At 37.1% G+C, this 24401-nt stretch overlaps 2 protein-coding genes across 2 annotated transcripts; one reads left to right on the forward strand and one right to left on the reverse strand.

Annotated features, from left to right (window-relative positions):
• Positions 1-7223: 7223 nt before the first annotated feature.
• On the reverse strand, positions 7224-15236 carry LOC149013585 (large ribosomal subunit protein eL24). Its single transcript, XM_089158839.1, has 5 exons — positions 15128-15236; positions 14107-14182; positions 13851-13952; positions 7819-7967; positions 7224-7683 (listed from the first exon to the last, which is right to left on the reverse strand). Exons 1-5 carry the CDS (start codon positions 15136-15138, stop codon positions 7533-7535), a joined length of 489 nt encoding a protein of 162 aa, XP_089014965.1. The 5' UTR covers positions 15139-15236; the 3' UTR covers positions 7224-7532.
• A 2835-nt stretch (positions 15237-18071) lies between these two features.
• LOC149013586 (large ribosomal subunit protein eL24-like) lies at positions 18072-20375 on the forward strand. The gene is made up of 5 exons (XM_089160111.1): positions 18072-18158; positions 19095-19170; positions 19325-19426; positions 19562-19710; positions 19846-20375. The coding sequence occupies exons 1-5, from the start codon at positions 18148-18150 to the stop codon at positions 19994-19996; spliced, it is 489 nt and encodes a 162-aa protein (XP_089016237.1). The 5' UTR covers positions 18072-18147; the 3' UTR covers positions 19997-20375.
• The last annotated feature ends 4026 nt before the right edge of the window (positions 20376-24401 follow it).

Genomic DNA, 24401 nt, shown 5'->3' on the forward strand with positions numbered 1-24401 from the left:
TCACCATATTAAGAATGCTTTTTGTGGCAGCTTCAAGTGAATCCAATCAAAATAGGTAATTATGTTACAGTAGCCGTAGCCTCGGTCATCCATCAAACCCAAAGGATATAGCATCAGTCAGATATCCACCAAACTGAAAGGATATACCATTTTAATAGGGAAACATCAACAAACTCAACAATCGAAGAACATTTTCTGCTTTCTGCTTCCTGTACAGATGCTAGCTACATGAATAAAATCCATGATAGCCAGAACAAATATTTGGTCGAAGTAAGAAAACATAAATCCAGCATGTTCTAGCTCAGGCAACAGTTCTTCATTGTGAGTTCTAATGTTCCGAGGCTACAGGCCTTTACTGAACCAGGACCAAGGTCAATCGAAAAAGCTCCCAGGTTAACACTCTAACAGAGGGAATGTTTTGCCTATCTAAACTACATACAAGGCTAATTTAATTGCTCCATTGGAGTGACCTGGTGATCCACAAGAAAAGCATGAGTCACAGGACATTTGGTCACCAACAAGCCTAAAGAGTTCATACAAGAAACAGGGCTCCATGGTACAAGAAAGCAGTAAATACAAGTTGTCAATTACAACAAAAGATTAACCATTCCACAGAATTTCACTGTAAACGCAAAGTTGTAGATAAAAGAGGGTGAAGCATTTGGTAGTTCCATGTATATATATAGTACAAGAAGTATATAAAGATCATGATGAATAAGGTTAAAACGATCAATAGATAAAGAAAAAGAAATCCGTTAAATCCGTAGTAAACTTTCAAACTAACTAGAGTACAGGTTTCTGTCTGACAAACTTGAGATGGACTTTGATCGGATAAACTATTTTAAAATGGCCTTCTCTTTACCACGTTTCTTCTCCTCTTGGCTTGCTTGATTTTACTTTTCTCTTCTAAGTCCTCTGGGATGTGTGGACGCTCCACTTTTTGTTGTTCTATGATTGCTCCAGTGGCTGATGAGCTTTTTCGCAGTAACAGTAGTTGTACTTTTGGTTGTTCAACATACTTGGCTGTGGATCCTTCCACTGTTCCACAAGCCATTAGATTGGAAGCCGTTATGTACTTATGTTGCCCTGTGATCGAAGAGACGAGTGAGGCTCTATAACCAAGATCAGACAAGACGTAAACTTTTCAACATAGATGAGAAGAGAAGAGAAGACGACTACTTACCTTGGCTTGACCCTAAAGAAAATAAACAAATAAATTAGCAAACCCTGCATGAGTAGGGGATTATTTGAACAAAAAAGGATTGATTCCCAACCGTACGTCTTTCCTGTTTGTAGATATCTTCATCTCTTTTATTTATTCGATGAACTTGACAAGTCATTATTCAAGAAGGGATCAGTGTTATGAAGACTATCACCAGCAACAATGTGGTTGCCCAAGATATCTAATAATGTAGGTCGGTGGGAATGTGATTTTCTATTTCATAAGAGAATATATATATAGTATGGTCGTCATTGCTTATCTCTTCTTACGTATGAGTTGAAATTATTTATTGAAACGGGTACACGGGTCTACTATGGTCTACTTCAGAGGTAAGCTTCTTCAGGAAAGAATTAACAATCCTCAGTCAATCAAAATATAAATTTCAAACTCAACTCCCTGTGTACCATGCATGCAACCTAATGATTTTCTTTTGCTTTTGAAAAATTTAAGGGAAAAAACACCATAGCCCTTACGCCTAAAGTAGGCTTAAAATAATAACTATCCCACCACTGGTTATTTGATACCTAATAAAGGTATCAATAGAAAAAAAAAAAAAAAAAATCTTTTAGAATCTTAAATGAATTAAACACAGAATGTCACATGTGTTTGACTTTTCATGCTCTTGAAATCAACACATCATAATCAGCAAGAATTCAATGTAAAATGTCATTTTAGCCAGTTTAATACATATGCCTGAAAAACTCAGCTCTAGATCTTTACCTAAAAATAGAAAGCAGTAACATAAACTCAACTCATAGTTTTTAATCTAGAACGAGTTAACTCCTACTTCCCCCCCCCCCCCCCTCTTGTTCTTCCTACCTTGACCTACTCCTCCCGTCCACCCTAGCTCGATCTTTAACCTTCTCACTCTAGCTCAACCTTGTTTGGCCTCCGTTGCAAGGCCTTCCACACCAATCACGATCGAACCTGAGCCCTCCCCTCTACCTCTCACCTTCTTCTCAACAAATTCTACTTCTCTTCATATCTAACTTCTTGTTGATCTTTTTAAGTGGAAAGGTGAACGGAAGCCACTTTTTTTTAGAGAAAATAGCTTAAAAGACCTTCTTTAAATTGTTCTTCTCACTCTTCTAAACCCTAAACAGTCCGATTGAGGGAAAAACATCCTCTACTGTGCAAAACCGTGCACATATATGACAAATAACTGGCTTAGAAAACAAAAAAACTACAAGGCTATTTTGAAGTTTTCAAATTTGAAATCAAGCTTTAAATCTCAACTAGTTTTTTGTATAAGAAGTGCATTGTTGTGCACAACAAAGGATTTTTTCTCCCCGATTAAGATGAAAGCAAAATCCTCGAAAATAAATGTTATGTGGATATAGTCTTTTATTGTTAAAAGTATTTTATTCCAAGAAGAGTTGCTTAACAAATGAGTCGGAGAAGAAAATTTGGGTGGTTTCTTTTTTATCCTTGAAACTCATGGATGCTTGAACGCTGAAGGATTGTATTGTATTGTTTTGTAGGGAACTTCATGGCTGCCCCCTCTATTATATGAACTGTTTGTTTTAGGTTTGTTAAATAACATTAGAAGACTGGTTTTATAACAACCCACGTATTTCTAACTCGGGATCCGTATTGCAGGTCCGAGAACTCGAAGGTTTAGCCGGGTAAATTTGTGGAGTGTCCGGATAGAAGCCCATGATCCATACCCTGAACCCATGGATTTGGATTCTCTTGATGAAGAGCTTGTCTTGCTTGGTAGTTGGACTTTTGGAAGGCAAGTGATGTCTGGAGATGTCCGGAATGAAGGTAAGACATCCCCCATGTGTTCATTAGGGTTAGGTTGTACTTGGACATCAACCCCCTGATCAAAGCACCATTGTATTGCAATATACTAGGGGCCGGTTGCTAGTGGCGGTTGATTAGACCAAGCGACCGCCCCAAGCAACCACCTGATCCTTGTTGCGGGGTTTTGCCCTATTTTGCCCCCAGAGTTCTATAAATAGCAACCATCATCTATTTACGAATATTATATTCGGGATTGGTGTTGTTGGTGGTTAGGCGGCTGTGGAGACATGCTGGAAGGTGATCTAAAGTGTTGTTAGTGTTCCAGAAGGTTCTACTATCTTTTATAGTTGATCTGGTTGAGATAAGTGATTCCCTGTTCATTCATACTCTACCTTTAGCTATGATTAAAGTAGATTAGTTTTCCTCTTTAGTTGTTTATGATCCTTCTATTATAATACCTACCTTTTTAATAATCTTGATGAGATCAGGTTCGAAAATGAAACCTTGCTTTCGTGAAAGGGACTAATCTAATCAAGGGAAGGATTATGGGTAACCAATTTGGTGTCAATTGTTAGGTTTCGTATTACCCTTGGTTGTGGGAGTGTTAGATTTGAAATTCGGATTATGATCATTCAAAAATAGGATTGAAAATGGATGATCAAAAGCCTAAGTTTCGATTGAAACTCTCTGTTTTTGGGGCGGTCACTAGTGGCAGTCGCTCAGCACAAGTGACGGGCCCAAGCGACCGGCTGGTTTCCAATGAGCTTGCAACTTTTGGATTTCATCCTATTTGATTCATTTGACTTACATATTATTGTAACCCTGTTTATAGGTGTCCTTTGTTTCAAGTAAAAGTTTTATAATTGTTTCTGGTTTGCAATCCAGAGGAATTCTACTTATTTACAGGTAATGACATACAATCTTATCTTTATGTAATGACTTGAAATGCTAGTCCAATGTCTTTCATTACTATTCTTTCATTTTATATACTGCTATAACCATGAATAGCATGTTGATCTTAATGTATACTTGCTGTTTGTACTATCTTTATACATACTATATCAATTATGAATGTGGTATGATGATGATTGATGTATTGTGATTCTGATGGAGAGGGTATTCCATTGGGATATCTTAGCTTGAGATATCAGAGGGCTGTGGTACATAACACATGCTCGCTAATGTCTCCAGCACTGTCATAACTATTGGATGACATACCTAGGTAGAGTCTAGAGTTGCATGGCTAGGTACACCACATGCTACTACCCTTTCGGTAGATAATTGAAGCCGGATGACCCATGACAACAATGATGTGACTCTGGTCCACTGTTGGTCATACAATGGTAGGGTTGCATATGTTAGGGTTGGGCTCATGGACGTCCAAGGAACGGACCGGGTGTCGTGAGGAGTCATGAGAGCATTCCGCCCCAACAATATGTGAATGACCAAAGGGTTGTGGAATGGAGTCCAATAGCAGTAGCCAGTCCATAAGGGTTCTCATTCCTAGGTTGCGAAGGATACTGAACCGAGTTGGTTGGTGCCATAGGGAATGTATCTTGACTTCATTTAGTATGTTACCATTATGACTTGCATTGGCTTAGAAACCCTGACATGTGCTAGTACTCATGCCAATGGTCATGGTGAAAGGGTGTTGACTTAACCCCAACCATGGTTTGAGAGCCAGGTGTGGACTTTCCATTTTACCCAAGATCCCTATAGAGATAACCAGTCCTTACCGGATCAGAGTGACTAGACCTACCCAGAGGAGGGTTGGTGTATATCTTAAAGCATGTCAACTGTTAGAAAGTTGCACAGTTAGATCTTAGCGGTATTCATACTTTGCATTTCATACATATGATATATTCATTTCTGATAGTTTGACATATATGGATGTGAATTATTGTTGTTCTTACTGAGTTTGTCAGAACCCATTCCTTTATTTTTCTATGTTATATTAGCTTGTACAGATGGAGGATATATGCCAGAAGATGGATTGGTTTCCCATGAAGGAACCTTCTTGTATAAAAAAGATGTGGTACCGACAATGGGAAATGGAGATAGCCTGTGAGGGAGCTCCCGCGAGTGCATGGAATGTACTTATAGCACCCATTGATGGGCGGAGGAGACAGGTTGCCAAGCAGTTTGCTCATCGAAATGGAGAAGAATTGGAGGACCCATTTTCTTGAGAAACATTATCTAGCTTTAGAGAAGCGGAGAAACATAACTTCGGTCGCGGAGACGATATTGGGTGTGGTTTAGATCCTCCTATACGTGATATTTACTGAGAAACATTATCTAGCTTTTAGAGTAAAAGGGGGAACTCTAGATTTCATGAATCTAGAGATTTTTACAACCAAACGGGGAACTGAATCCGGAGATTTCCAATTCTGGTTGTTACAAAAAGGGCCCTTACTACTTCCGCTAAACTTGTATTCTTTTTAATCATTTATTCTTTCTTTGATTATTTTATTGGAGTATTTGGACTCTTATAATCTTTTTATTTAATTATTGAACTTATTCTTGCTCATGATTGTTTTTACTTGCATTTATTATTATTGATGGACTAAGACCGTGGATCCAATGACGGATCACTTCCACGGGTTGTTGGGCGGGTAACCGAGACCGTGAGTGGGGTGTGACAAGTTTCAACGTTGAAATTTCCTTTTGGTGCTTTGCTCTACGGAAGCTCTGATGTTGTGAAGTGAACAAGGGTCCAAAAGCGTTAAAATTAGAGAATCATAAAATATTGGATTAAAGAGTACCCTCCACTCCTAAATTATCGGCAGTCACCATCGTGAACCTCCATGTCTAGCCATCGTGAGAATGAAGGACGAGAAAAGTGAGGAACGGTTAGTATTCTCAATTTCGCTTTTTTTACATGATTGTGAAAGAGGCACTCTTTTGTGAATTTTAATTTAGATGGAGATTAAGTTTGTAATTTTAAAAAGTTTATGAACTTAATAAATTAAAGGGGGGTTTTCATATAGACCCTCTTAGGTTTGGTTCAAGTCACTTTTAGTCCAAAAACCAATCTTTTTGTGTCTACCTCTCCTAAAGTATCCAAAAAGCACCAAATCATTATTTTTATGACCAAAATACCCTTATGTTCTAAACTTTTGTTTCGAGCCATCAAGGTTGTGCCACGTAAACCTAATTAAATCCCACGGTGCATGTTAAAAAGGTGGGTGTAGTTGTAATTCTTAAATTCTTATTTTATATTCAAGGGTTTTTGAATACATTAAATTTATATTATCACACTCTTGTGGCCAGACGAAGAAAACCCTAGACTAGATAGAAAACCTAACTTCGATTCAGGCCTAGATAGTTGCTTTGTGAGACTTAAAATCCACTCATCATTTCTTATTGGTTGGGCCTTTGGAGGGATATAGCTTAGTGGACTTGCAAACCAATGTTGACATATGGGCTGCATCCTCCATAGGTTCTCCACATCCATGGCAAGCTGATTCTATATGGATTCTCGTCTTGAAAAGAATTCTTACCCTCCATAAGAAGTGTTTTATTGTTGAGTATACCTAATGCTTCACATTGTGTCACATTGAGGATCCATTTTTTTGGAGCTCAGAGTTTCTTTACAGTTTGGGCTTGACCCATGAATAGCTATGGCTTAGGGTTTCTAAGCACATATATATTCTATCGTAATAGAACATCTAATGTAGTTGTTTTCAAAAGAATATAATGAAAAACCTAATGCTGGATGTAGCCTCACATTGAGGTGAACCAGGGTAAAATCCGTATCTCTTCTTCTCGTTTTTTATTTGATGGTGTGTGATTGATTGCTCTGATCCTAGCTTTAGGGAGCTCTCCTAGGGAAATGGACTAACGTGAATTCACTTTATGTGCTTGGCATCTGAAGGGTGAAAGAACGTGTTAAGCCCCGTGTAATATGCAAGATCCTGCATGTGTCCCAGGTGAGGAACCTGCAGATGTTCATCACATCCTTCTTCACTCTCCATTTGCTAAATCTGTATGGTATTTGGGAAATCCCTGCGATTTCAAGTAGCAGGTGACAAGGAGACAAGGAGTTGCCTTTCAGAATTCGGATTTCATCCAAGGCTGGCCCATTTAAGTGTCAAAACAGTCCTCAAGTGTAGCAAATTGAAACCCTGCTGTATATTTTACAATGAATTGGAAGAATATGCTGTATAAATTAACAGTGAACAGGATGAATATCCCCACACAAAATGACCAACATTGCAGATTGAGATTGGCATTTAACCACCATAATTAAATGCTCTTCATGATCTTAGTGCGGCCGTGTTAAGCATCAAGTGAATTCAATCTTATAGTGATCATTATATAATGGTAGGCTTGGTAGCTTCAGTAAGTCATCCATCAAAACAAGAACATACCATTTGAAAATGGGAACACCAACAAACTCAACAGTAATAGAAAATTTCCGAAGCATTAGAAGCTAACCAACTTGAAGAATTATAGACATAAATGACTCCAACAAAGTTGTGGACATCTAGAAGTCTATCCATACAAAATCTCAAGAATGGACAAACAATCTAACTAAAGTTTAATTCAAATAACTGCTGGAAAATCAACGCTTTCCACCACCACCAAGTTTGGAACCCTTTGGTGCAGCACCCTTGGGTATGTTGCCCTTGGTCTGTGCTTTTTGGGTTTTCGTCACCTCTGCCTTCTTTGCTTTCTTCTCATCTTTAGTTTTCTTAATTCTCTCCTTAATTTCACTGCAGAATGCAAAGAATATATAAATAAGACAAGGCATTTAGAAGGAGGATTGATGGCTAGAATTAATACTAGTCCACTTGAAAATCAGAATACAAGAAAGCCAATATTGGAATATTTGAAGAAGGGGATCATACCGAAGAGCAGCCTCCCTGGCAGCATCACGAACTTCAGGCTTCTCTGTTCTTTTCTTCTGAATCACCTCCAAAGTAGCACCAACAATTGACCTTGAATACGGCTTCTTGGTAGCCCGGCGTCTTTTCTTCACTTGCTCTGCAGCAATGTCCTATAAGAGGTGGAAAAAAAGTTACATAAACTTAATTATTGATCAACCATTGCACACAAACATAAATAAGAAAGCACTCACTACAAGAAAAGGGTTCAACGATGGCACTTAAGGTAGGGATATCGCAGTGTTCTTAAAAAGCGCCAGCAAAGGGTTAGAAATGCTGGCGTTTAACAGTAGGCGCCGCTGAATGAGTATCCATCTTGGCGTTTTGCCAAAGCGCTAGTATTTGTAGAATTTTCCCAGCATTTTTCAGAAGTGCCACTACATGTGCATATATTCCGGCACTTCCTAAACGCCAGCAAAGGGAAGCAAAGGGGATGTTGTACATATCCCAGCGTTTTTATAAAATGCTGCTATATGTCTATATATCCCAGCATTTCCTAAACAATAGCAAAGGGATGCTATACATATCGGGCGTGTGTGGTAAAATGCCACTAGATGTCTATATATCCTGGCGTTTCCAAACCACCAGCAAAGGTGATGCTCTACATTTTCCGGCGTTTTTGAAAAACCCTGCTACAGGTCTATTATTCTGGCGTTTTTAAAGCCCCACTACAGCTCTATGGTACATATTTCGGCGTTCTTTGAAAAACGCCGCTACAGATTAATATATGCTGGTGTTTTCACATGATGGATATCAGGATATGCTTGTGCATATCCCTAGGCCTGAAATTTGCCCATTTTTCCAGTCCACCCAATTCCCCCAATTGTCTCAAAAAGCCCCAACAAAATATTTCTTTCCCAAAATGCTTGTTTCCTCCCAAAAATCCCAAAATTGACTATGACTCGTCTCTCGCTCTCTCTGTCCTCACTTCATCTCCCTCATCTCTGTCTACAACTGATCAAAGGCGATGAACTCTCCTCACTTCATCTCCATCATTCTCTATCTGTAATTTCAAAGGCAACAAATGAGTTGTGAAAATCAAAAAAAAGGAAAAATGGAAGAAAAAGTAAGTGGTGAGATTGTTTGCTGTACTCCAGATCCACTCTGCTACTATCCATCTCTTGGACCTCCATTTTCTTCTCTCTTTTAGTTTCAGGTATGGCCGATTCCCTACTCTTTAAGTCTTAACATCTCTTCAATCACATATCTTCTATTCTCTCTCTGCTTCTTTCTGCAAAACCCTAGACATGGCTCACACTTTCTCAAAAATCAGTCTTCCTACTGTCCCTCCAGCTTGTATTTCCAATTGATTGAACAGCCATTGCAAATGCAAGAATCTGAATTTCCCTCTTTTACCAAGAAAAGATTCCTCCTTTGTAAGTTCTGACTCTTATTATCTCCTTGTAAATAAGATGTTTCTGGATGTATGCCTTTTGTAGTTGATAGTTTTATTTAGTTCCTATTGCACTTGGTTCATTAATTTGGTTGCTAATTAATTGAAGCCCTAGTTTTTTGGTTCTTTTTTTGTAGGAATTTTTAGTCTGAGAAATCATCTCATGCTTTTGATGCTGATGTTTCTACATATTCTGTTCATGTACTTGTTAACTCGTCCAGAAATAACATTGCTATTTTTTATCTACTTCCAGCTTTATCTCTCTTGGGCAACTCTTCAGTTGAATCATTCTCTGATGCAGATTACTCAAAGCAAACATCGGTATGATACTGCATTTATAAATACATGTTGTTTCAGGATTTTCTCTCTCTGAACTAGATTAGTTCCCAGTATACCATGTTATTACCAATTCCTACTAGCAGTAGCAAATTACAGAAATTTGTAGGTGCTTGCATCTTATTGCCTTCTACTTGCAAAGGCTTCTGCAGGTGAGGCCTGTGCTCTCAGAACTGACGGAAGTATTTCAATCACATTCGATGAAATCATATTGGTCTCGCTTTCAAAAGTAAGAGTTACTATTTATTGTATGCTGTAATTTTCTTAGGTTTCATCTAGTACTGCTTGATGGTATTATCATTGAGCATTTTTTCCTGATGAGTTTTTTTGTTTATTGGCACTATCAAATCCTTCAAATCTACTTCTTGGTTGGTTGGAATACTTACTCATGAAGACACTGTTTCACTATTTGTCCAGGCCAACAAATTTTGCCTAATAGGAAATATTTTATGTTCTATGCTTTAGTTTTTTACCCTGCTGGTCCTTGTTTCTTCATTTACAAATGTTTTCCACATATGAGAGGTTTTTAGGGGATGCTTTTATTATTTGGGATGATGATGTTTTTAGTGCTGATATTCTTCAGAAGCATTAGTTTATAGGTTGTATGGACTATGTAATTATAAGCATACTAAATGATGAAGAAAGAAAATTCAACTGTTTTGCACATGATGCTGATTTACTTGAGACATTCCAATGGATATTCATCATAAAGTTGATTTTCTTCAACACTAAGATAGAAACAACAATATAGTCATCATGCTAACAAAACTAGAAACTATCTAAAATCTACTAGGTCTTCAGAACTTCAAATCTGCAGTTGAAAATCCCAACCAAACCGAGCCAATGGGCTGAAAACCTGATATTTACATTATCATCTATTTATCTCTAAGACTGTACCTTGTAATCTGATTCTGTACATTTTTTTATCTATTTATCTTGGATTCTATACATTATGATCTATGTATCTTGGATTCTATAAATTTTTTTAATCTATTTATCTTGGATTCTGTACATTATCATCTCTTCCCTCTCTCCCTCTTTCTCTAATATAATAATGTTGTTAGGTTTCAGTAAATTGATTTAATCGTTTTCTGTTCATATGCATCAAGGTGGTTGGCTGTTAATTGCGCATCAAAGCTTCAGAGGTAAGCTTCTTATAAACTAAAGTCCAAAGTTTCTTACATGCATTAAGGATCTTGCCTTGGGCAGGTCCCTTTGATATCAACTTCAGTTAAAAGTACTTATTCTGAAATCAGTCCTGAAAATCTTAGAATCAGGCAGTGAGACCTGAAACCCTCCTACTTTGCAAGAGAGAAGCAAATGTCTGCAGCTATAAGTTCTCCCAGCTCTGCAAGGGAGGCTGGTCTGTAACATCCAGAATCAGGATCTTATCATCAGCCAATTCTGTTGTGAACCAACCAATGATCATTCTTGTTCTGCTTTTTATAGTAGTTCTTGTAATTTACTCAAGGAATGCATATCAAACACAGCCTAAAAATACATTTATTAAAACTGGCAATTGTGCTACTACTCCCTCTGCAACAGTCTAGGGTGGGTGCTTTGTTGTTCCATATGCATAAGGTAGACAAGTTGCCAAAGTCAGTATTAACATGACATTGTTACTTTTAAGATTGAAAAATAGGGATGTAAAGTTGGTTTTCCAGCAATGTATTATATATTCCCTTCATGATTATGGTGTATTAGAAGGAAGTTTAATTGAGCTTAGTAGTCTTGCCACTAATAATCGAAGCTATGGCTGTTTATGCTGTTGATCTTTTGATAGGTTATTCAGCAAATCTTAAGGTCTTCAAATTGGGTGAATTCTTTTTCCTATGCAATATATAAGGCCAATGGCAAGATCATTGTGCATGCATCATGCAGAAGGCTTTGCATGCTAACCAAGAAAGGGGAGGTTGAAGTTAATCCTAGGATTAGAAAGGTGACATTCAACTTACATAGCTAGGGTAATTCTTCCTTGTTCTAATTCTGTTGTTTTCTCATGAAATTCTCTACAGGCAAGAAAGAGACTCAATCAGATTCTAGCTGAGATTATTTCTGAGAGGAAGGAGATGAGAGTGGTGGAGAAGGATATCCTCGGTTGTCTTATGAACCCCAAAGATGAAGAGAGAGATGTTTTATCAGAAGATCAAATTGCAGATAACATCATTGGAGGCTCTTTGTAGCTAAAGATACCACAGCTAGTATTCTCACTTGGATTCTAAAATACTTCCATGATGACCCAAAACTTCTAGAATCTGTCAAGTTAGGAAATTAACTGAGTTTTTCTGCATTTCTTTTCAATTCTATTCATGTGTCTCACCCAGAAACTTCAAATGATCATAGTTAACAAACTACTTACTGTTGCAGGCTGAACAGAAAAAGATATTTGAATCAAATGATGAGGAAAACAACCCTTGAGATGGGCTTAGACAATAAACATGGTATTTACTCAATAGGGAATGCACTTCTCACTCACAGCCCACACCTTGTAAGAATGAGATACAAAAATGAACCTGTCTTTCTTATGAACACTCTCTTCTCTCCTCTCTTTTTTCTTCCTTTTTCCTTTGGAAATTGACTTTGTGTTGCATGGTTAATTTTGATCAGGTTATATTAGAAAGTTTTGATGATGGCAAGCATAATTTCTTTTACATATAGAGAAGCAGTAGTTGATGTGGAATACAAGGGTATGATTGAGAAAACCATCTGAGTTTTACTTTCTTCTTTGATTTTCTGACCATATTATTGAACCTTTCTTTGACAGGGTAATTGGGAATTCTCACTGGGTATCTTATTCCAAAAGGGTGGAAGGTGATGCCTTTGTTCAGAAACATTCACCATGATCCAGGTCTTTTTCCTGATACACAGAAGTTTGATCCTTCAATATTCAAGGTAAGAGTGTGAGGGTACTATATTCCTTTATGTTACTCATTAAATTATAAGGAATAATACCACAGAGAGGTGTATTAACTCTTTTCCTTTCTTTTTACCTAATCTTCTATGGTTCATACAGGTTGCACCAAAACCCAATACATTTATGCCAATTGGGAATGACCTTGCCAAGCTGGAGATGCTTATTTTAATCCATCATTTAGTCACCAAGTTCAGGTATGACAAAGAGAGAGAGGGAGACAAAGAGATCTGTAAAATCTGTAGATTCTTATTCAACCTTCCTAGGAGATACAAGAATTGATCAGGAATTTCTGTTATTCTAAATGAAATTAACTTTCACACTGACTTAAGCTTTGACCCTTTTAACAGGTTTGGAAGGTTTGATAGGGAATTTGACATTGGTGTTCCAGATGAAATTGGACATCTTGAGGTTCTTAGTATCCATACAAAAAATATGAAGTTAGCTGAGGATGTAAGCTAGATTCTTAATGTTTATGTCTTGTAATCATCTCTACCTGTTTTTATTTTGAATTAATCAATCTAACAAATCCTATGGTCCATTTATGCAGGTTGACCTGGAAAGAGCAGGAAAGGACATTCATGGGTGTGTTGGTGCTGATCTTGCTGCTCTATGTACTGAAGCTGCCCTACAGTGTATCAGAGAAAAGATGGATGTTATTGACTTGGGAGATCAACCCAGTGATGCTGAGATACTAAACTCTATGGCTGTATATCATGAGTTTCTTGGGTTTCTATTTGATACTTTTTTCTTTAGCCATATCCCCACATTTTGATAAGTCCTATAACTACTAGTACCACCTATATTTCTTTGATTGAATGGAAGGAAGGGACTGATTATAATGAGCTTTCTTTTATTAGATAATCCAATGGAAGTATGGTTCTTGATCTAGCAGTAGAATATGGCTTTCTAGGAATCAATTTTTTTTTATTAAAAAACACTTATCCCCATGTTTCAAAAATGCCGGCATAAGCCACATATGACGGTGTTTATAAAAAAACGTCAGCCAATAAAATGAACTCCTAGGTCTATGGCAGCATTTCCAAAATGCCGTAAAAAATCACTAATAACTGTGTTTTTTTCGGAAAACACCGGCTATAGAATGGCACTTTGCTTTACAACAAAGGCGTTTAATAAACGCCACAAATATGATATATGACGGCGTTTTTTATAAATGCATTGCAATTTATAACACTATCACAGGGTTTCTTAAACGCCGAGAAAAGTGCCGTTGTAAGTCACCATCACCGGCACTAACAGCAAAACGCTGCCATAGGCCCGTTTTCTTGTAGTGACTATCAAAACATTTTTGAACAACATTTACATAAAAATGACCAAGATGAAAACAATATTTACCTTCTTGTGTTGCTTTCTGTACATGGCTGTCCATGTCAGCTTTGAGGGCTTCAGTCTATTGTGAAAATACCTCTTGCATTTTGAATTTGCAAAGAGGAAAACCTAAATGCAACGAGGAAAATGTCAGTCAAAAGAAAGAAAGAAAATCAAAGAACTAACAAATAATCCAGCCCACATAAAATAAAATTAAACATTTGACAGCTCAGGAATACTCTGAAACTAATGCAGCTGAAATTTAGGGCAAAGACTCACTAACCTGGGAATCAGAACGAACAAATCTGATACCCCTGCCAGGATATATCTTGGCACCGCTGAAACGGCAGAGCTCCGTCCTGTAATGCAATAATTCAGAGTTGAATCCAATTTTTTGCTATAAAGCAAAGCCAGATGTAAATGCATGTTTCAATATCCAGTATTAAACTTGGAAAATACAAATGTAATTACATGCTTGGAATGCAGTATCATGAACAAAAACGTGTCACTAAACTTATTTAACAGTTAATGCTAATATGTTGCTTTGGTTTTAGAATCTCTAACCTAGTTAATGCTACTATGTTGCTTTGGTTTTAGAATCTCTAACCTAGTTTTTTTCCATTTTTCAAGCCTCGATGTATATTTGCACCCTTTCTTATCTCCTTTTCCAATGCAAACTAGCAGCTCTCAAATGATTTCTCTTATGTAAGCTTCTAAACTTTGATCTTCGAACATGGGCATCCTATATATTAAACCATTCAAATGATTTCGGATAGTTATATAAGTTTGAATGAATGGAATGGAATTGAACTAAAGAAGTCCAAGTGTTTTCCCAAATCTATGAAAAGGGCTTAACACAGAACAAATAGATCTTCTTAGCAATGGGTTCGTAATAAACATAAAATCAAATTTGTATATGCTATGCTTATGCAATTAATTTAGTTGAGAAGAGATGACATGGAAGGAGAAACACCAAACATTTGTCTAATTCAACTAATTGAAATAAACCTCAAAATTCTTCGGTCATGATTACCAAAATTTGATGAACCATACGACACAATTAAGGAACTAGTCTGTTTATCAAACTTTTCACCAAAACAACAACAAATATCTATATATCATTAACTCATCAAACAGCAGAGAATGGCATGATTAAACTACCGAATAACTCATAGAAACCGTAAGAGTTGAAACAGAAGCACAAACAGGTCTCGATTTACCAAGAACAGGAAAACCCATGAGGTATAATCAAAAGCTAACAACTAAAGCCGAGAAAGACAGGAGTTTCGAGGAGAGAGAAATACTTGAGAACCATGGCTGTCGCCTTCCTCCTCTTCCAGTCCTTTTTTGGTCAGTCTTCAGGAACCCTAAATGCGTCGAAGGTAAATTGGGGTCGGAATACAACAGGTCGACGACGTATGGTAGTAACTATAGATTCCTTCGTGATCCACTTGATTAGAATCTTAATTTCAAATCTAGGACACTTCTGAATATTTGTTTGTTGCGGGAGATCATAACACATGGCATTGTAATAATTCAAGGACTGCGGTAATGTGGTTACAAGGGCAGGAAAATAAAGGTCCTAGGTCAAGCGGTTAAAGGCTCAACCTCCCCACGATGAGGTATTGGGTTCGCACCCATTTGGCGACATTAATCATATAAAAGCTCTCTTGAGGATGTAATCGTGGTGCGCACAAGCTGGCTCGAATGAACCTCATATCCAAAATAAATAAATAAATAAAAGTCCTAGGTAACTTCAAGGGGTAGCTCAATTGGTCAAATCTAATGGCTGCAAGTAGGAGACCACAGTTTGAATTCTCTAGGGGTTAGGGGTTAGCCTCATCTATTATGTAATACCCTCATTCTCAATATATAAAATTGTCTGACAGAGAAAGAGAGAAAAGAAAAATGTTGTAGGCACCATTAAAGAGTTGTTAATTCGTTAAGGATCGTCAACTCTTAATGAAGAGGTTACTGGTTAGACTATCTCATAAGCTAAAATGGGCTCTCAATTCTATCATGGGCAGTCATTTAGTCAAAGAGCTATTTCATATCATATTTTAGTGAATGATGTTCTAAGAGTTCCCTTCGTCTCCAATCATGGAACATGGGAAGTTTAAATCAACTAAAGTATTCCCTATACGTTTGTTGACCATAAAAATAGGGGGCCACAAGAACACACTGTCAAATGCTATCATATTTTAATTGAATGACATTCCAAGTGGTTCCCTTTGTCTCCAATAGTGGTATATGGCGAGTCTGGAATCTGGACCAACTAAAGTGTTACCCGTATGCTTGTTAACCATGAAAACAGAGGGCCACAGGGACACATTATAAGTCTCAAAAAAAAATTGGGGGAGCACCAACCATCAAGGGAGGTGATTCAGATTCGTATATGGCAAGGTGACCTTCTACCCCTATTGTTATTTATTCTATGCTCTCATGCCGTGAAATTTTCTCCCCTTGTGATGTTGAATCTATTCTAAAGCTAAAAATCCCTTTGTCCTAAGAAGTTGATAAATGTGTTCGGCGAGAGGCATATAATGGTTCCCTTTGGGTGAAATATGCATATCACCTCCTCATTAATCAAAGGAACATGAATGGCAATTGGTTGATCCAAGAGTTTGGAAGAAAGTATGGACATGTAAAAGCCTACTAAAACTCAATACCTTCTTTCGGGGAGCCCTTGCCCAAGGTACTGCATCATGTGAGAACTTAATGAGAAGACAAATTAAGATTGATCCTTCAAGTAAGAGTTGTGGATCAGCAACAGAATTTGTGGATCACCTTCTTTTAGAATGCCCTTTTGTGAAAGATGGTGTGGTTTGATAGTAAATACTCTTATGTGGTTCCCCAACAAATTCAGCCCAAGATTAACCATTTCATCTATCAATGGAGCAAGTTGAAGTTTGGTTTGAAAAAAAGAAGGGAAGATTTGTAGTCTAATCACTTTCGTGTGATGAAACTTATGGTTATCGAGGAACGATATGCTCTTTGAAAGAATTGACAGACCACAAGAAGAGGTGATTAAGAGCTCTAAATTATGGCCATGCGAAGTTTTGAAAGGTGACAAATACAAGTGGGGTGCTCCATGTCGATGATGTATTTAAAAGTTGTTGCCATCCTCCTAAAGGATGGCTCAAATTGCATACAAAGTACTTTTAAGTAATGGAGGAGCTGGTACAGTGTGTAGGGATAGCAGGGGTTGCATTCTTTGGGGTTGCTCAGCTAATATGACTTGCTTTCTTAGTCCTAGAAGGTGAAGCTTGGGTGTTTTGATTGGGCATTATGGAGATCATCTCTCAAGGAAGGTCCAATGTTGTTGGAGAGACCGACTATGCGGGCTGGCTCATTTTATCCTATCTTCCCCCCTCCTTTTCTTGTATCCAATATCCTTAAGGATAATTTTATTTTATTTATTTATTAATTTTTTTTTTTTTTTTTCCTTTTTTTTTTTTTTTTTTTTTTGCCCCTTCTGCCTTTGATAGTCTGTCGTGTCACCCCTGGCTTAAGGCCCCTTTATCCAATTAGTTTATCCCCGCTAAGGCTCCACCCCCAGTGAGAAAATTGGAGAGAATATGGGGGGTTTTGTGTATATTTGAATATTGGAAAGTTCAGTAAAATAAAGCACCCATTTGGTAAATCGATTCCTGTTTGGTGGTCTTTATTTTTGGAAACCATGAGTCCGTCAACTGAATCATTTGAAGGTTTAATAAAAATGCTACAAAGAAAAAACTTATATGGTGACAAAGAAAAAAAAAATTCCTGAGACGGGCCGTTATTAAAACCCAAACCGCCCTCCAACCCGATTGTTTGAATCCAAACCCCTTATGAGTGCCCCATTCATTCATACTCTTAGAACTGAAATAACTGAAATAATTTGAAGGTTTAATATATAGGATACCCCCACATTCCAAAAAAAAACTTAGAAGGTGACATAAGAGGATTACCAAAAAAAAAAGGTGTAAAAAAAAAAAACATAAGAGAAATAATTTCCTGCCATGCGGATTTCTTCCGCGTGAGATCAAGACATGCGACATTTTGGAAATCTAACGGCTGTTATTTTCCTTCTCTTGTAATCGCTGTCCTTGAATTTTTACAATGCCATGTGTTATGATCTCCAGCAACAAACAAATATTCAGAAGTGTCTTAGATTTGAAATTAAGATTCTAATCAAGTGGATCATGAAGGAATCCATGGTTCTACCATACGTCGTCGATCAGGTGTGTTATATTCTGATTTCCAACCCTCATTTGCATTCGCCGTATTTAGGGTTTCTGAAGAGTGACCAAAAAAGGACTGGAAGAGGAGGAAGGCGGCAGCCATGGTTCTCAAGTATTTCTCTCTCCTCTAAACTCCTGTCTTTCTCGGCTTTAGTCGTTAACTTTTGATTGTATCTCATGGATTTTCCTGTTCTTGGTAAATCGAGACCTGTTTGTCTTCTGTTTCAACTCTTACGGTTTCTATGAGTTATTCGGTAGTTTAATCATGCCATTCTCTGCTGTTTGATGAGTTAATGATATAGATATTTGTTGTTGTTTTGGTTAAAGTTTGATAAACAGACTAGTTCCTTAATTGTGTCGTATGTTTCATCAAACTTTGGTAATCATGACCAAAGAATTTTGAGGTTTATTTCAATTAATTGAATTAGACAAATGTTTGGTGTTTTTCCTTCCATGTCATCTATTCTCAACTAAATTAATTGCATAAGCATAGCATATACAAATTTGATTTTATGTTTATTACGAACCCATTGCTATGAAGATCTATTTGTTCGGTGTTAAGCCCATTTCATAGATTTGGGAAAACAACTGGACTTCTTTAGTTCAATTCCATTCATTCAAACTTATATAACTATCCGAAATCATTTGAATGGGTTAATATATAGGATTCCCATGTTCGAAGATCAAAGTTTAGAAGCTTACATAAGAGAAATCATTTTTGAGCTGCTAGTTTGCATTGGAAAAGGAGATAAGAAAGGGTGCAAATATACATCGAGGCTTGAAAAATGGAAAAAAACTAGGTTAGAGATTCTAAAACCAAAGCAACATAGTAGCATTAACTAGGTTAGAGATTCTAAAACCAAAGCAACATAGTAGCATTAACTGTTAAATAAGTTTAGTGATGCGTTTTTGTTCATGATACTGCATTCCAAGCATGTAATTACATTTGTATTTTCCAAGTTTAATACTGGATATTGAAACATGCATTTACATCTGGCTTTGCTTTATAGCAAAAAATTGGATTCAACTCTGAATTATTGCATTACAGGACGGAGCTCTGCCGTTTCAGTGGTGCCAAGATATATCCTGGCAGGGGTATCAGATTTGTTCGTTCTGATTCCCAGGTTAGTGAGTCTCTGCCATAAATTTCAGCTGCATTAGTTTCAGAGTATTCCTGAACTGTCAAATGTTCTATTTTATTTTATGTGGGCTGGATTATTTGTTAGTTCTTTGATTCTCTTTCTTTCTTTTGACTGACATTTTCCTCGTTGCATTTAGGTTTTCCTCTTTGCAAATTCAAAATGCAAGAGGTATTTCCACAATAGACTGAAGCCCTCAAAGCTGACATGGACAGCCATGTACAGAAAGCAACACAAGAAGGTAAATATTGTTTTCATCTTGGTCATCTTTATGTAAATGTTGTTCAAAAGTTTTGAAAGTGCTTTCTTATTTATTTTTGTGTGCAATGGTTGATCAATAATTAAGTTTGGGTAACTGTTTTTCCACCTCTCATAGGACATTGCTGCCGAGCAAGTGAAGAAAAGACGCCGGGCTACCAAGAAGCCGTATTCGAGGTCGATTGTTGGTGCTACTTTGGAGGTGATTCAGAAGAAAAGAACAGAGAAGCCAGAAGTTCGTGATGCTGCCAGGGAGGCTGCTCTTCGGTATGATCCCCTTCTTCAAACTTTCCAATATCGGTTTTCTTGTTTTCTGATTTTCAAGTGGACTAGTATGAATTCTAGCCATCAATCCTCCTTTTAAATGCCATGTCTTATTTATATATTCTTTGCATTCTGCAGTGAAATTAAGGAGAGAATTAAGAAAACTAAAGATGAGAAGAAAGCAAAAAAGGCAGAGGTGACAAAGACCCAAAAAGCACAGACCAAGGGCAACGTACCCAAGGGTGCTGCACCAAAGGGTTCCAAACTTGGTGGTGGTGGAAAGCGTTGATTTTCCAGCAGTTCTTTGAATTAGAGTCTAGTTAGATTGTTTATCCATTCTTGAGATTTTGTATGGATTGAGTTCTAGCTGTCCACAGATTTATTGGGATATCTAGTCCGATAATTTTCAAGTTGAGTAGCTCTTTAATACATAGAAAATGTTCTTCGTTTGTTGAGTTTGTTGCTGTTTCCATATTAAAATGGTATAGGCTTTCAGTTTGGTGGATGTCTGACTGATGCTATATCCTTTTGGTTTGATGGATGACTGAGGCTACTGTAACATAATTGCCAATTTTGATTGGGTTCACTTGAAGGGTGCTAAGTCTGGGGACGAAATCTGAAGCATGTATTCAACCAATGTTTTTTAAGAATTCATAATCTTTTATGTTACCGTGATTAAATCATGTCTGGAACAAAACCATGATTTGTTCAAAAAAGATTGGAATGACATTTCGTGATAGGGCTTGCTGCTTCCAAGGCTTTCTGGCCATGCGGGAGAACACTTGTGGTTAATACCGACTCTTCGCAAGCTCAAGCCTCCACACATCACAACCCAGTTGTGGTGCACTAGTTTGATGCAACTTTTAATACTTAAATTAAAACAAAAATTCAGTCACACTGTTTAACACATTAATGTATTTACTTGCAATCTTCTTTTACTTAGGCTTCGTTTGTTGGTTGGAATAAAGGTGGGGTGGGAAATTCTTGAAAATAGTGTAGATTTCTTACTTTTTCCTTAAATTCCAAAATGGTAGATTGTTTGGTTGTTTGGGGTGGGAAAGGAGACTTGTTTGCTGATGTGGCACCCCAATTTTCCCAGCCCAAACTATTTTAAAATCCCACATTTTTTGTGGGATTTTGTGGGAAAGTTGAGAAAAGTAAAAAGTGGGACCCACCACCATTACTTTTCTACAAAACCTTTCTTTTTTTTTTTTCTTCTCCCTCACTCCACTACACATGGGACTCACATTTTTTTTCCCCACCCCATCTTTGCAAACAAACGCAGCCTTAATGCTCACCTGCTTTTTTCCTTCAGGAGAAATTTTTTTTTTTTTTGGGGTAAAGATAATTTTCATTCCAAACGGCAAGAGGGGGATGATGGACCTCCAACAAGCTGGAGGTTCATAGTATAACACGACCGCTCAGTCTTCCTTGCCAAAGTGAGGGCCTTCTAGGGAATGGGCAATCCCACTATCTTTCCCTTGAGAAAAACAAGAAAGAGCAAGACTCAAAATTCTTGTATAGTACCAAAATATCATCCACAATGGAGGCAATTTCTAATGGAGGTACAAGGGCAACTTGACTATAGAAAAGATGAATTAGTTCCTCACAATTAGAGTAAACAGCAACATTGGATACATGATTATGAAGGGCACACCAAAGAGCAGCTCTCACCGCCAAAGCCTCACCTGTAAGAATATGATCAAACATAACGGGTTTTGAGAAGGGTTTCAAGATAGATCATTGCTCATAAAAAATCATGCAACCCACACCACCATTAATATTTTCCGGTGCCTGGGAAGCATCACAGTGGATCATAAAACCATCCTTAACCTTCATCTGTGGAGGAAGTGAGCATCGCCAAATCCATCTGCCAACTCCTCCATGATCCATTTGTCCCTTTGTAGGTTCTAAAAGTAATTTTGAAGGTGAGATTGAATGTGACAGACTTTACATTATTTTGTGTAGGATAACAGTTGTATAGAGAATAATTCTATTCTTGAGAGCGGGGTGTGATCCTATAATTTGCGTGTTCAATTTTAGTGTTGCGCACTGCATATGGCCACAATCAAATGAGTGGTCAAGGTTGAAATCTCGACTACTCATTTTGCCCTTTTTTTTGGGTTACAAGTAGGTATGGATGAAAAAGTTAAAAAAAAAAAAAAAAACCGTAAAACTAGCGGTCGAGATTGTGACCTCGACCCTCGTTCCATTCTCACCGTATGCAACTCAGTATTGCACAATTAATGCATAGTACTGAAACTCAATCCATATTCTGTAGTCAGGGATTTAGGTAAATGTAGATCAGTGGATTAATGTTAGGCTTAGTTGTCTGTTCGATTAAAAGGAAGAAAAAAAGAAGTGGTACTTTGTGTTATGAGCAACAGGAATTAGCACCCTTGCTGTGTATCTGAGTCTCCTATATTTCTTCTATCTATTAGATAAGACATCACTTTCAACACCAACTGTGTCCACATGAAAATATATCATATTTGGTGCTCTGGGCAACCCTGCAATTGAGATTCTCTACTTTGGTGGTAGGTACACCTTGCATAGTGCATTTCATTGTCAGGCAGATAGTTCAGTTGGGATGATGTGTTTTAGTTTAATTATGCAAGCAATGTATGTACATATCCTCTTCCATGTCCTGTTTGTTACAAAGGGATTTTAATTGATCCATCAAAATAGTCAAATCCAAAGCCCTAGATACACTGTACCCTTATTAGGAAAAAAAAAATGAAATAATATGACCTGTCACACATTTCTAAATGCATAAGACAAGACCACTTAAAATCAAGTCGCATTTTCAATGTTGTTTAAAGTATTGGTATCCAATATTTATCTCGTATTGATTCATGTATTTTAGTATAATTCAACAAAAATATGTATTAATATATATTGTATTGGTATCAGCTAGTATCATATCATATCGTGGAATACCTTAAACCTTGGTTGAGCCAAAAGAAAGCCCAGCTGGAAGTCCAATTTGGCATTGGGTTGGGTTGGGTTGGGTTGGGTGAGGTGGAGTGGCGTGGGCTGGAGATGTGGAGTAGCTTGGAAGTATCCTAGTATTTAGTAACATAAACACTTAACCGTCCACATCCAAGTGAAGCAGTTTTGTGGGCCCAAAGTCGCATCGAACGCCGTGGTGAAGCAGTTTTATTTACTGGAGTGGCCCAGGCCCACATACACGCAAAGCACACGGGTCTTACTGGGACCCACTTTCACCAACTCTACACACGCTTTTCCACTTTCTGTGTTTGTTGAGTTGCAACTGCAAAAGGGTTTTCTCTTCTTTCTGGGTTCCTAGTTAGTTCCTACCCAACGAATAAAAGGGGAAGTTTTCGATTACCAAAAAGGTTCCAACTTCAAAGATAAAGATGGTTATTTCGTGGTGCTTGTCTGGAACCCTGCCCTGGCGCAGGAGCTACGCAATTAATGCCATCAGATGGTGTTGTTAATTATGCCAAAGAACTAATAATAATCAGATGATGTTGTTAATTTAAATGTATTTCATATAAAAAGATATATCTCTTCCGCCATGTCATCTAATTCTCTGAGAAGACATTCATGAAACATATCACGAGTGGTGAAGAGATTCTCTCAACATGGGTGAGGAAATACTTAATTCATATTACATGTTTAAATACAAAATACTTTCTTGACTTTAAAAGGGTCTCAAGTAACTAAAGTTTTATAAACCTATTTTCGACACGTAGCTTGCCCAATCCCTACACTTAATAATTAGAGAAATTTGCTACGATGTGCCATCCAAAATCAATGAATAAATTGCTATTTTAAGACAAATTTCTTGTCATTATTGAAACCCCAACTAAAAAAGGTATGCCATCATTAAATAGATTAATATTTTTCTTACCCTACTTTCAGGGGCGGAGCCAGGATTGAACATTGGGGGTGGGGGCGAATGCATGTGGGCCAATGTGGGACCCACTGTAGGTCCCATCTCAGAATATATTATTATATTTTAATGTGGAGTCTACATTAAAATTTAGGTAAATTAATAAAAAATTCGTGAGTGTGAAAGAGAAATGAATAATTTGAGAAAGAGAGACTGAATACCTGATGTGGAGAAGATTTAGGAAAATTCCAAAGTTTTACTAACTACTTCAATATTCTGTGAGACATGAGAAAAAAAAGAAAGAGAAAAAATAAGAATAAAAGATGAGATTCATAAGAGAATAAATAGAAATGAAAATAGGAGAGAATATATAAGGAGAAATTTTGAGTTAATTTTTAATTAGAATTTAACATTTTATTCCTTAAAACTAGGGATTTAATGATAACCATTAGATAAAAATTATGAATGATATTTGTACCCATCATCTTTATGTTAAATTTTTATTTTTAATTTTTGGAAGGGGCCAAATAGTGGTATTTCACAATTAAAGATAGAAAAATAAGAAAAAAACACAAAGATATTTACAATTTCAAAAAATCCGGGGCCATGGCCCCCTCCGGTCCCAATGTGGCTCAGCCATTGCCTATTCCCCCTTTTCAAGAAAAACATTAAAATGGCATCTCTCATGAAATTTTTTTTTTAATATATGAAATCAGAATATCAACACTTAATCTGTCATTTTTTTTTAGTTCTAATTTTTGTTTTTAATGTATGAAATATCAACACTTGATTTATCAAGGTTTTTTCAAATTTTTTCCACTTTTTATGTCTGAAA

This window comes from Hakea prostrata, chromosome 6 (assembly GCF_041222555.1).
Source record: "Hakea prostrata isolate BN-2017 chromosome 6, UWA_Hpros_2, whole genome shotgun sequence".
NCBI classification, from domain to species: Eukaryota; Viridiplantae; Streptophyta; class Magnoliopsida; order Proteales; family Proteaceae; genus Hakea; species Hakea prostrata.

Bases quoted from the DNA above. Each gene is read 5' to 3' on its own strand.
- LOC149013585 (XM_089158839.1), bottom strand. The intron at 13,953-14,106 runs GTTAGTGAGTCT...CGTTGCATTTAG, and splicing joins TTGTTCGTTCTGATTCCCAG to GTTTTCCTCTTTGCAAATTC. The intron at 7,684-7,818 runs GTATGATCCCCT...TGCATTCTGCAG, and splicing joins GCCAGGGAGGCTGCTCTTCG to TGAAATTAAGGAGAGAATTA.
- LOC149013586 (XM_089160111.1), top strand. The intron at 19,171-19,324 runs GTTAGTGAGTCT...CGTTGCATTTAG, and splicing joins TTGTTCGTTCTGATTCCCAG to GTTTTCCTCTTTGCAAATTC. The intron at 19,427-19,561 runs GTAAATATTGTT...CACCTCTCATAG, and splicing joins ACAGAAAGCAACACAAGAAG to GACATTGCTGCCGAGCAAGT.